At 38.8% G+C, this 14,239-nt stretch overlaps 1 protein-coding gene across 1 annotated transcript in view; it reads left to right on the forward strand.

Moving 5' to 3' along the window:
* The window catches only part of LOC126237372 (farnesol dehydrogenase-like), a 114,924-nt gene that overhangs the window by 59,572 nt on the left and 41,113 nt on the right, over positions 1-14,239 (forward strand). The window contains exon 2 of the mRNA XM_049947456.1: positions 5,296-5,458. Within this exon, the coding sequence (XP_049803413.1) occupies positions 5,296-5,458 (163 nt within the window). The remainder of the gene's footprint in view (positions 1-5,295; positions 5,459-14,239) is intronic.

Genomic DNA, 14,239 nt, shown 5'->3' on the forward strand with positions numbered 1-14,239 from the left:
TAGACAACAATGAATTTTTAATTTTCTTTGACAAATGTTCAATACATTTTACCTGCTGTGGAAGAAATTGGAAATTCAACAAAAACATGTAACTAAAGTAAACTTACATTTATGGTATGGATCCAGTGCTGAACAAAGCATGAATTTTCATACTACATGATCTTTAAAACCATGGGCTTAAACAGAGGATTATGGTAATTGTGAAGGGCTCTCACTGACAACATAAGAAAATTTTGTTTACCAATTTTTGTGTCGTTAATTTATTAATTTTGTCAACTAATGCAGCAGTTTTAAGAATGAGTTTTGAATAATGTAACCATAAGAATATAAACTGGACTCTTTAATTGTCATTACAAAAAAATCCTCAAAACCCCATTTATCCCAATGTTCTCTCTCTCTCTCTCTCTCTCTTTTTTTTTTTTTTTTTTTTTAAAAACTGTCGATGTCTCCCAAATAAAAGAAGTCAAAAGAAGTTATTTCCATGTGTAATTATGAGGTATGTCAAGGAAGTAATTTGTGATTGCATTTCTTCCCACAACAGCCACAGTTTGGTACATGCACAGTGGATGCTGTGAATCAAGGACAAGGAAATGACACCATTTAGAGATCTCTGCATGTTGTTATGCTTGTTTAGAATGGTAAAGATGATTGAAACTCTGACTACTTGTGAAATTAGATCTGTAACTCATATTTTGGATGTAGAGAACACTACATCAGTGTAAATTCATCAACAGAATTGCAAGGTTTATGGAGAAAATGCAATTACATTGGAGATTGGTCCAACAGTTCAGTGAAGGATATGATCAAGTGCATAATGACAGATGATGTGGCCATCCATGTTTCATTAATGAAGAACTGGTTCACACAATTGAAGAACTTGTGAACAAACCATTGGTTTGCAGTAACCAACCTTTCTAAGAACTTCCTGCAAATTTCAGAATCACTTCTTCATGAAACAGTTTATGATAAACTGTATTTTAGAAAACTGTGTGCTCAGTGGGTGCCAAAATCTTTTACAGAGGAACACGATAGATACTGAATTTAACTTTTTGACCTATTACAACAAAGATGGTGATGATTTTCTAAGCAAGAAAGTAACCAGGGTGAGATCAAGTCATTTTTGAAATCCCACAATTGAAATGGCAATCAATGGAATGGAAACATATTGTGTCACCAATAAAGACTAAAGTGGAGCAAGTCTGGACACCTTGAACAGTCATGTATACAGTCTTTTGGGAGAGAGACTGCATTTTTCTGGTGCATTTTTAGTGTATGGTGAAACAATCAGTACAGATGTCTAATGTGAGATGCTTAAGAAACTGTATCATGTGAAACAGAATAACCCCTATGGAAAGCTTAGAAATGGACTCATCTTGATCCATGACAATGCCCAAGCTCACATTCAAAACAATGGACTACATGCTAAGTCTTATAGGACTTCGGCTGGAATACCACCCTCCATACAATCCTGGCCTCTCTCTAGCAATTTCCATCTCTTTTTGCACTTGAAAATGTTCATAGTGGTCCAAAATTCAACAACAATGATTAGTTCAAAGAACACATTACTACATGATTGACAAAGCAGGTGGCAACATCCTTTGAAGAAGGCATACAAAAACTTGTGCCATGCTATGATAAATGCCTACAAAATTGTGAGTTATGTGGAAAGACAGAGTAACATTTGTAGTTTCTCTCCAGCAAATAGTTTTTCTATGTATGTACTCATTTTTTTTAATCACAAAATGGAACTTACTTTCTGCATGTACCTCATATTGAAGATTGTATTAAAGGCTTCATTCTATGAATGCTGACATTCACATTTTTATTTATAATGTAAAAATTTATTGACAGTCATCATCATCATCATTGCCATCATCATCATCATCATCATCATTTATTGTATGTAACAGGCCATAAAGCCCCATGACAGAAAGCAAAAGATATATTACAAACCAGAATAACACACTATACAAAAATCAATAACACAATTTGTGACACAGGAAGGAGCATTGTCGTGATCACAGTTGCAGCTATTTCCAGCAGATGTTGTTCCACTTTCTTCTGTCCATTGCATCTTCCAGGGATGCTGTTGGTTCTACCTTCTGCAACATCCTAATCACCCTATCTTTCCATCTAGTCCTTGGACAACCTCTTGGACATCTTACAATCAGTTGTAAATTGAACACTCAGTTGGGGATAGATTCTCCAGCTCTTAAGACATGTCCCAACCACTGGAGTTGTCGTCCTCTGATGGTCCTACGAATGTCAGATTTCCCAAAACGTTGGTATAGGTCCTCTTTTTGCCTTCTTTCCCATCTTCCACTTTCTGTTGAATGTAGGCCCATAGATCTTTCTGAGCACTTTCCTTTCAACTGCGCAAATGTGCTCTCCAAGTGTTTGTGAAGTCACTCATGTCTCGTAGCCATATAACAGAACCAGTTTCACCAGTGCCATGTAAAGTTTGATCTTCTGTTTTGTGAGACCAAGCATTACTTGAATAAGTTATTGGGACTAAAGAAGGCATTATTAGCATTAATTATTCTCTGCTGAATCTCTTTCTCAACCTCACTTTTATTAGATGGAATTGATCCCATGTACTTAAATTTCTCTTCTTGTTTGAAATTGTGTCCATAATGTAATAATGTTAAACAGTTATTAAAAATGTAATTGTATGAAAAATTAGATACTTTGTATAAAGACTTGAAGAATAAAGAGTATCTTCAATAAAAAGTCGTTAAGCATCTGACTGTGGATTCAGATTTCTGGGATTATGATTTTTATGCCACCTATTGCTTCTTCCACCTCCAAGTATGTTTCTTGACTTGAAAAATTATGATAAACTGTAGGTTCCCTTATAACTGTCTGGGTAAGTCAGTTAAAGCATCAGAGGGCATACTATCTCTAGTAAAATCATACCTAGCATAGCACTGTCATGTTGAAAACAATCTTTGAGTTGAGGGCACCTTTACATTGGCTGTACATAACTGATGGCGTATGAAAGGAGAACATAAGTAGTAAACACATGAGCAGTTGGCAGGTGTCATTAAGAAGAGCTGGGCAAAGAATCTATACAGAGTCATCAAAATGAGGACTGATGATTTTAAAATATTTTACTATTATAAATAAAATGTTACCAAAAAGGAATTTCAGTATATGAGCAGAAACTGTCCATCATGGTTTTTATTTTACTGACATGAATATGGAATTTTTCTTCAGTTATATGAAAAAAATAGTTTGTAAGAAGGGAAAGGAAAATGACCTGTGCTATGCAATCTTAACATGCCAGTAAAGTACAATCATGGCAATAAATTAAAAAAAAAAACAATGATATATAGTGGATCTGAAAATTCCAAGTCCCTTAAAAAGATTTCTGTGTGTAGTTCTATGGTGGACTCCACTCATGATTCTGGCTCTTTTCTGTATGTAAAGCACTTTTCTAGCCAATGGCTGACTTCCCCCAAAATATGTTTCTATATGCCACAATGGCTTGAAAATAGCCATAATAAGGTAATTTAATAATTTCCATATTTTTATAAGAGCAAATAATGTATAAAGCATGAGTTTCCAGACACAATAGTTTAAACAGATACAGGGTGTGGTCTGACCAATTTAGTTTGGTATCATTGTGTAAGCCCTGGTATTTTGATGTGTCTGCACTAGCCATCTGCTGGTTGCCTTCTTTTTCTCTTATTTCTTCATTTTTAGATGATGTGTGAAACTGAATAAAGCTTGTTTTGATGAAATTAACAGAAAAGCCATATATGTTAACTGAGTTCACAATATCCCAGAAAGCTTATCAGCTGACAGCTAAAGTTAGTCTAATGAATTATCAGTAAATAACATAGGGTCATAAGCAGAATATACAGTAATTTGCACAAAGAAGTAGATTATTAATTAAAATAATAAAATGTAGGTGGCCCAGAATTGAGCAGTGGGGTGCTCCACATGTGATGGTTGAAAGATTGGCAGTTCTACACTATGCTTCTTATGATATGTTTGCTATGTGATTCATCTTTGCTGATGGAGTATCTTGGACTTCTTCTATACATTTTGTGTATGTATATTTGTTGTAAAGCGTGTCCAACATATTGTTTCTTATAAATAGGGTATAGAATATCATTGACATACCACTGTGCTGTAAGGGTGGCGCAGATGACAACCGAAAGGGTGCTGCTATGAAAAGAAATGTCATCCCAGAACTTCACTCCTGGCTGTTGGGCCAGCTGGCAACAGCCAGGTTGGTGTCTGACTGCTGTCTGGGGTATCTCCAGACATGTCTTCATAGGCCATTGGGACCATTTCAAAGCAGGACTTGTCATCGAAGACAATTCTATTTGAGTCAACGTGATTCCAAGTTGAGATGTGTCTGGAGACTCCCTGGGCAGCTATGGGATATTAACGTGACTGTTACTGTGTACCCAACAGCCAGGAGTTATGCTTGTTGGTGACATTTATTTTCATAGCAGGACCCCTTTGGTTGTCATCCACAACACCCTTACAGCACAGCGGTGCTTTGATGATGACCCATTTTGTTGCCCTTCATGGCAGGCTATCATGGGCATACATTTCAGCAAGCTAATGCCATCCCTGCATATGGAGAGAGTTTCTACTGCTTGTCTTCATGCTTTCCAAACCTTACTTTGGTTAGCAAGCTTGCCAGATCTCTCCCTAACTGAGAATGTTTGGAGCATTATGTGTAGGGCCCTCCATCCAGGTCAGGATTTTGACAATCTATCATGCCAATTGAATACAGCTTGCCATGATATCCATCAGGAGCACATCTAAAAAGTCTACCAATTAATCCAAAGCCAAATAACTGCTTCTGTAAGGGCCAGAGGTGGACCAACATGTTTTTGACTTGCTCAGTTTGTGAAGCTCTGTCTCTTGAATAAATCATCCAATTTTTCTGAAACTATAATCATTTGTATATCTCCACATGTACATCACACTTACCAATTTTGTGCTTAGAGTATAATTACATAATTTCAAAAGGTTTGAATTTATTATATTAGCTGACATATTTTGGGAAGTATAACTTTCTCATTCCTGTTTATAGAGGTGTCTCTATATTAGTATAAAATGAGGGCTTTGACAGTTCAGTGTGGCTTCTAAATCTAATTTTAGTTCTTGACTCCCTGCCCTCATCACTGATAAGTCTTTCACATTGGATGATTTCAACAAATGTGAATTGTGACTGCAACATTCCTATCATGAATTTCAGTTTTGGGGCTATATTGAAATTTTTCTTTCATGGGAGTTTTTTATACTATGACTTAATAAATATATCTGTTGTAGGCCCTGGAAATCAAAGGTGCACCTGGAAAACTGTATGCTGTAGGAGGTGATGTAAGACAAGAAGAAGATATTCTGAAAGCTTTTAAATGGATAAATGAGAATGTTGGTGGAGTTGATATATTAATTAATAATGCTGGAGTTTTAGGATACTCAGATCTCACAGGTAATAATTCCAGTGTATCTCTTTTAATATCTGCATCAAACAAGTCGATGTCCTAACTCTCACTGTCACTTTTCATGAAAGGAAATTTACTTAAGGACATTATTGTTATCATCCATAATCGAAAACATGTTGTATATATTTATTAAATGCCAATACAGCTTTTTTTATTTATTCAGGACAAATCAAGAAATGAATTAAGAAATGGACACAGCTTACATTTTGTTACTAGTTCTGTAAAATGTATGTATAAGTAACTGTCATTAATCTGGTGCTCCAAAGGACTTCTGATGAACATAAAAAATTAACAAAGAAATGCTGCTTTGAAAAAGCTACTGCTTTTCCTTATGTACTAAGCAACTGCTACTACTTTTTGTATGTATATGGTTCAAAAATGGTTCAAATGGCTCTGAGCACTATGGGACTCAACTGCTGTGGTCATCAGTCCCCTAGAACTTAGAACTACTTAAACCTAACTAACCTAAGGACATCACACACATCCATGCCCGAGGCAGGATTCGAACCTGCGACCGTAGCAGTCGCACGTGTATGTATATGACTAGATTGATAATTGTCAAATGAAGATAGTTGTCCACATCCTGGTGATAGTGGAAGACTGTGTGTGTTGCTATTGTAATACTACTAACAGAGATTGTGAATCCTTGAATGTAGACATGTAAAATTTTCAGAAGGAATGTCTAATAATGCAGACTTTTCATTTACTTTGGAAGTTCCAAGGAGTACCAGTTTCTTGTCACGTTTCTGTGGACAATACATTGAAGACCTTTGCACAAGAAATATTGCTCTAAATGTTAGAGAAGAAGGCATAGTCTGTGTGGTCATATTTGTTAACTGGATTGTGTTTAAGTATATTTCAGATAACCTAATCAGAAATTGATTTTTGTTATTGACAATAAGTGAAATAAAATAATTTTATCTCAGGCTTTTTCAGGTGGACATTGCAGGATGTTCTGTTAATAATTTTCCACATTTTTTTTTCACTTCTAACTTCTGCAGAAAAATATTTCTTTGAATTTCATTATTTTACCCACTTGGTCTCATTTTAGCCCACTGACTAGCTGTAGATTAATAAATTGGACTCATAAAGCTTTATCTAGTGTGTTCCCACTGATGTCTAGTTTCGAATAATTATTGTGTGTCTGCTCTTGAATATAAAAGTTTGTCCACCAAAGTACTGAAATATTGTGCTGATGGAGTAACAATGTTCTCTCTGTATGCACTTGGTGACTTGATGCACAGAAACGTATATTAGAAATACCCAGTCATAAAAATTGGAAATGAGGAATGAATTGAAGAATGACATTATTTTTACGAGACTGTTGCTTTAAAAGTGGCACCCACCCAGAAGAAGGCAAGGAAGTAATTACTAATTACATCCCAGTACTTCCAAAAATGTATTTATAACCAGCATAGTATGATAGAACACAGACCTGATCCCCTCACTTTGTTGATAGCTGAAACATTTTACGCGGGCTTGTGTAGAGTAGATCACACGAATGGCACATAGAATGAATGAGTGCTGGTAAATCTCTGTGTTAGATCTTACTTGTGAAGAGTCTGGGGTGACTCCCAGGGTTTGTAGCACAATAATAGGAGTATTAAGTGCCATTGATAGCTACATTACATAGGACACTGCACTGAGACCATGATGAATGGTGCAGGATCTGGCAGTTTACCATAAACCTAAATAAATGTCATGTAAGGGCTCTCGTTTTGTGTGTGTGTCTGCCATTGGAGTTTGTTGAGCATTTCAGAATGCCCTCACACTGGTAAAACAATCCTGTGATGAAATTTTGAGAGACATATTTGAGATAGAGTAATATGTTGCCTGACTCATTCTAAGACATACTTGCTTGGAATTTTGATAGCAAATTTCTCTGTGATGTGCCTCTCTTGTTCAGTCTGCCACTGGAGTTCATTGAGCATTTATGGAGTGCCCTCACAGTGGCTAAGCAATGCTGTGATGTAATGTACTGCTCTCCATTGGTCTTACTTGTCTCTGGTAAAGGTTCCAGATTGAGGAGCCATAACAAAGAAGCAGTCAAGCAAGTCTTTTGAAAACAAGTTCTTTTGTGGATGTATTAAATTTCCTCAATATTTTTCCAGTGAATGTCAGCCTGGGACCTGCTTGTCCTACAGTTTGTTTTATGTGGTCTTTCCATTTTATGCCCCTCCATATGTTTAATCCATATTTTATGGTAATTAATGTTTCTAGCGATTTGTTGTCAGTAGTGTTATTATACAGTGGTGGATTTCTTACCTATTTATGCACAGTACATTTCATTTATTTAGGTTCAGAGTAAACTGCTAGACCCAGCACCATTCATCATGGTGTCAGTGCAGCATCCTATGTAGTGTAGCTACCAATGGCACTTAATACCCCTGTTATTCTGCTACAAACCCTTGGATCCAACCTGGACTCTGCCCAAATGTGCATGCAAACATCAGGGCACCTACACAGAATGGAATGACTGCATCTTCTTCTTCTTCTTCTGGAGATGGATACAGGAGTGTCCTGTAAGGGCTCTGTAAGTGCAGAACAGGGAATCAGTGATCATAAGGCCGTTGCAGCATCCCTGAATATGGAAGTTAATAGGAATATTAAAAAAGGGAGGAAGGTTTATCTGTTTAGCAAGAGTAATAGAAGGCAGATTTCAGACTACCTAACATATCAATGTTTAGTGTTTATGGAAAAAGTTTAAGGCAATTGTAAAATGCGTTTCAGACAGGTACGTGCCGAGTAAAACTGTGAGGGATGGGAAAAACCCACTGTGGTTCAACAACAAAGTTAGGAAACTACTGCGAAAGCAAAGAGAGCTTCACTCCAAGTTTAAATGCAGCCAAAACCTCTCAGACAAACAGAAGCTAAACGATGTCAAAGTTAGCGTAAGGAGGGCTATGCGTGAAGCGTTCAGTGAATTCGAAAGTAAAATTCTATGTACTGACTTGACAGAAAATCCTAGGAAGTTCTGGTCTTACGTTAAATCAGTAAGTGGCTCAAAACAGCATATCTAGACACTCCGGGATGATGATGGCAATGAAACAGAGGATGACACGCGTAAAGCTGAAATACTAAACACCTTTCTCCAAAGCTGTTTCACAGAGGAAGACCGCACTGCAGTTCCTTCTCTAAATCCTCGCACAAACGAAAAAATGGCTGACATCGAAATAAGTGTCCAAGGAATAGAAAAGCAACTGGAATCACTCAACAGAGGAAAGTCCACTGGACCTGACGGGATACCAATTCGATTCTACACAGAGTACGCGAAAGAACTTGCCCCCCCTCTAACAGCCGTGTACCGCAAGTCTCTAGAGGAACGGAAGGTTCCAAATGATTGTAAAAGAGCACAGGTAGTCCCAGTCTTCAAGAAGGGTCGTCGAGCAGATGTACAAAACTATAGAACTATATCTCTGACGTCGATCTGTTGTAGAATTTTAGAACATGTTTTTTGCTCGAGTATCATGTCGTTTTTGGAAACCCAGAATCTACTCTGTAGGAATCAATATGGATTCCGGAAAAAGTGATCGTGTGAGACTCAACTCGCTTTATTTGTTCATGAGACCCAGAAAATATTAGATACAGGCTCCCAGGTAGATGCTATTTTCCTTGACTTCCAGAAGGCATTCGATACAGTTCCACACTGTCGCCTGATAAACAAAGTAAGATCCTACGGAATATCAGACCAGCTGTGTGGCTGGATTGAAGAGTTTTTAGCAAACAAAACACAGCATGTTGTTATCAATGGAGAGACGTCTACAGACATTAAAGTAACCTCTGGCGTGCCACAGGGGAGTGTTATGGGACCATTGCTTTTCACAGTATATATAAATGACCTAGTAGATAGTGTCGGAAGTTCCATGCGGCTTTTCGCGGATGATGCTGTAGTATACAGAGAAGTTGCAGCATTAGAAAATTGTAGCAAAATGCAGGAAGATCTGCAGCGGATAGGCACTTGGTGCAGGGAGTGGCAACTGACCCTTAACATAGACAAATGTAATGTATTGTGAATACATAGAAAGAAGGATCCTTTATTGTATGATTATATGATAGCGGAACAAACACTGGTAGCAGTTACTTCTGTAAAATATCTGGGAGTATGGGTGCAGAATGATTTGAAGTGGAATGATCATATAAAATTAATTGTTGGTAAGGCGGGTACCAGGTTGAGATTCATTGGGAGAGTGCTTAGAAAATGTAGTCCATCAACAAAGGAGGTGGCTTACAAAACACTCGTTCGACCTATACTTGAGTATTGCTCATCAGTGTGGGATCCATACCAGATCGGGTTGACGGAGGAGATAGAGAAGATTCAAAGAAGAGTGGCACGTTTCGTCACAGGGTTATTTGGTAACCGTGATAGCGTTACGGAGATGTTTAGCAAACTCAAGTGGCAGACTCTGCAAGAGAGGCGCTCTGCATCGCGGTGTAGCTTGCTCGCCAGGTTTCGAGAGGGTGCGTTTCTGGATGAGGTATATTGCTTCGCCCTACTTATACCTCCCGAGGAGATCACGAATGTAAAATTAGAGAGATTCAAGCGCGCATGGAGGCTTTCAGACAGTCGTTCTTCCCGCGAACCATAAGCGACTGGAACAGAAAAGGGAGGTAATGACAGAGGCACGTAAAGTGCCCTCTGCCACACACCGTTGGGAGGCTTACGGATTATAAATGTAGATGTAGATGTAGAAGGTTGCCCATAAAGTAGTTCCAGTGGGCACTGCTCATTGACAGACATGAATATGTAAGAAGCTATGAAGTTTAGCACTGAAGCAAATTCTGCAGAACCCTTTGGACCCTAAATGAGTGAACAAGGCGCTCTGCCAGCCAATTGAGGGAAAGGGAGTTTAGTAAGGTGTTTAATACCACTGAAGGTGCAAAAGCTTTTGAAATTGATTGCTGTAAATTGGGGACCATTGTTGATCGCCAGCATACTGATGCACCCTGTACTGTGTTGATCCACTCCAAGACTCCCATTGTGAATATCCTTGTTGTCAGCTGGAGATAGGTGACACACAGAGAGTGGGAGAAGGTGTCCACAATAGTTTACCTCATGGATCCCATGAAAGGGACTGTGAAGTTGGCATGAACTTGGTCCCTTGACTGTGTTAGTGTGAGCTATGATCAGAATAACTGGGGTGAGGTCAGTTAGTGTGCTTGGAAAATTGCACACTGTTGCAACCATTGTAAATCTCTGTCCATACAAGGTTTGCTTCATTCTAGAAATGCCCAGGTGGGATAGATACATGAGCTGAAGTACCTGATGCTGCATAGAGGACAGAGAAAGCAAGCAAAGGTCAAGTGGATCTGCAGCAGAGAACACGTAAGGCCAACATGGCTGCACCGACACTATCTGATGAAAATTATACAGACACCTATTAGTGGATGTTTCTTCTTACTTTACATTTATCATGCCTTGAAATTGGCAGGGGACACTTTCAACTATGTGTCTGGATGTTTATGGAGGACTGACAGACCTTTCTTCCTCAAGAGCCTAAACCAGAGAAAATAGTGATGTTGGACATTACAGCCAGAGGTGAAGTTGACATTCTAACTCATCCTGGCAATCTACTGATTTCAGTTCAGGACTCTGGGCAGGCCAATCAATTTCAGAAATGTTATTGTCCACAGATCATAGTCTCACAGATCCTTCTTTATGACATGGTGCATTTTCATGCTGTTACAAACAGTCATTAAGTCCAAACTGTTCATCTACTGTACACAGTACGTAATGCTGTAAAATGTGTTCATATCCTTTTTCATTTAGCTTTTTCATAAGCACAGTAAGGGATCCACACCATAACCATGGAAAACATCTCATACTGCAACTCCACTTACTTCACACTTCATTGTTGGGTACTATACAGATTATCCAGCAATTTGCCAAACCCAAACTCTTCCATCAGATTGACACAGTGTATAGCATGATCCACCACTCCAAATCACTCATTTACAGTCATCCACTGTCCAATGGCATCTCTTTGTACACCACTTCAAGCTTCTCTCACCACTGACAATGAAAGTCTGTGGATATAAGAACCTGGTTGCCCATTGTACACCATACGTTTTACTTCCCAGTGCACAATCATTGTGCTAGCTGGACTGCTGGTAGTAATTTGGAACAAATACAAGTGACCATTTCTGCTGATTTTATGTGATTTTTACAACCACTCTCTGCAATGATTGATGTTCCAGACCCTGCAGTACATGAGGTCTATATCTGGTTTTGGTTTAGCTGTGAGTGTTCCTTTGTGTTTCAACTTCACCATCACATCAGCAACAGTCAGTCTGGTTAGCTTTAGAAGGATGAGATGTGTCTGGTGGTGATATCCAATGATTGGTCCATGTTGGAAGTCAATGGGCTGTATGCTCAATCAGTTCTGTTGTTACCGTTTCTCTATTGACAATACAATACTCCCACTGCCTTTTATACTGGTGGGACTGTATCTCATAACATCTAGTGGTCAGTTCCACATTAAAAAGATGTGTCTGGATACTGTTGAACAGGATGTGTACTTCTGGGCCTGTCGAAGAAATGAGTTGCTCTGGACATTGTAGTATGTCGTAGGAATTTATAGGGAACTCATTAAGCAGTTACTCCAGTTGACCATTTAATTGAAAATGAACTATTTCATAGTGCTTTAATTCAGGATCCAGACATACTGGAAGGTGAGGTAGGAAAAAAAAGTATGGACACTAAAAAGGATGACCAGCAGTTCCTTTGTGATCTGAGATGTTGCTCCTGAGCTAGAGTAAGCATCTTTGACATACTGATATCCATGTTAGCCCCACTGTTTCATCCTCTAACTTATGAGAGAAAAAAGACCTGACACCATGTTGGCGTGCATCTGTAGTCAACACCAATGATGGTTGAGATTGGCAGTTCACTAGGCAGGGGGCTAATTTGAGGGCTGATTTTAACTTCTAAAAAGCCTGATTAAACACTTCAGACCACAGAAAAGCACTTCTTTTCTATTAAGATGGGTGAGCAGGTGGGTTACAGATATTGCTTGCAGAAAAAGTAGTATTCACTGTTCCTAGGTATACCTGAATGTCCTTAACAGATTTAGGTGCAGGGATGTTCTGAATAGCCTCTAATTATTGTGTGGTGAACTGATGACCAACGTCATAGAGGATATAACCTAAACAAGTAACCAAAAGTTGAAAGAAAATGCATTTGGAAAAGTTACGCATAAGTCTTTTATGTGCCAGTGTCACAAAAACCGGATGGAGACTGCACAAATATTTGCTCATTCTATTACCAATGACCAGGATATCATCAAGATAATTTACACAATTTGGAATGCCAGCGTTAGTCTATACAAGAACTCTTGAAGATGGCGGGGCCTCTAGTAGTGCCAAAAGGCAACTTGTTCTATTTATACAATCTAAACATTGTGTTCAACACGAATGTCTTCAGTGAGTGCCCCTGTAAGATTAATTTTAGAGAAGAGTTTACCCCACCCAAGCTTAGGAAAGAAAAGAATCAATGTTGGTTTGAGCATTAATGGTTTGCTTAAAGTCTTTACACACTTGGAGAGATCTCCCACATTTCCTGACCACCCCTTATGGAGAAGCCCACTAACTGTAGGATATGGGGGATAAAACTTGTTGTTGTACTAGTCTATCAAGTTCAGTCTTAATGTCATCATTAATGACCAACCAATTTGGGGACCCTCTGCAAAATCTTGTAGTTGCTGTCAGTTTAAAGACAATGGGTGCCTTAAAATTCACTACTTTCACCTAACCAGGTTCAAACAACAGTGCAAAATCCATATTAAGTGTGTCAATAGCAGTTCATGGTACTGACAAATTGAAGGAGTGTACTGTATGACATAATGAAAGTTTAATGTATATTGAGGCCAAATATAATCTTCCTCAACAGATCTGACTCAGCCAAAGTTGTCAGTGTCAAGACACCTGACTATAAATGTCCTTGAGTAACACATGACCTAGAAGTACCATGTACATTCACAGAGGAAGACCGCACTGCAGTTCCTTCTCTAAATCCTCGCACAAACGAAAAAATGGCTGACATCGAAATAAGTGTCCAAGGAATAGAAAAGCAACTGGAATCACTCAACAGAGGAAAGTCCACTGGACCTGACGGGATACCAATTCGATTCTACACAGAGTACGCGAAAGAACTTGCCCCCCTTCTAACAGCCGTGTACCGCAAGTCTCTAGAGGAACAGAGGGTTCCAAATGATTGGAAAAGAGCACAGGTAGTCCCAGTCTTCAAGAAGGGTCGTCGAGCAGATGCGCAAAACTATAGACCTATATCTCTGACGTCGATCTGTTGTAGAATTTTGGAACATGTTTTTTGCTCGAGTATCATGTCGTTTTTGGAAACCCAGAATCTACTATGTAGGAATCAACATGGATTCCGGAAACAGCGATCGTCTGAGACCCAACTCGCATTATTTGTTCATGAGACCCAGAAAATATTAGATACAGGCTCGCAGGTAGATGCTATTTTTCTCAACTTCCGGAAGGCGTTCGATACAGTCCCGCACTGTCACCTGATAAACAAACTAAGAGCCTACGGAATATCAGACCAGCTGTGTGGCTGGATTGAAGAGTTTTTAGCAAACAGAACACAGCATGTTGTTATCAATGGAGAGACGTCTACAGACGTTAAAGTAACGTCTGGCGTGCCACAGGGGAGTGTTATGGGACCATTGCTTTTCACAGTATATATAAATGACCTAGTAGATAGTGTCGGAAGTTCCATGCGGCTTTTCGCGGATGATGCTGTAGTATACAGA

Source organism: Schistocerca nitens, chromosome 2, assembly GCF_023898315.1.
Source record: "Schistocerca nitens isolate TAMUIC-IGC-003100 chromosome 2, iqSchNite1.1, whole genome shotgun sequence".
NCBI classification, from domain to species: Eukaryota; Metazoa; Arthropoda; class Insecta; order Orthoptera; family Acrididae; genus Schistocerca; species Schistocerca nitens.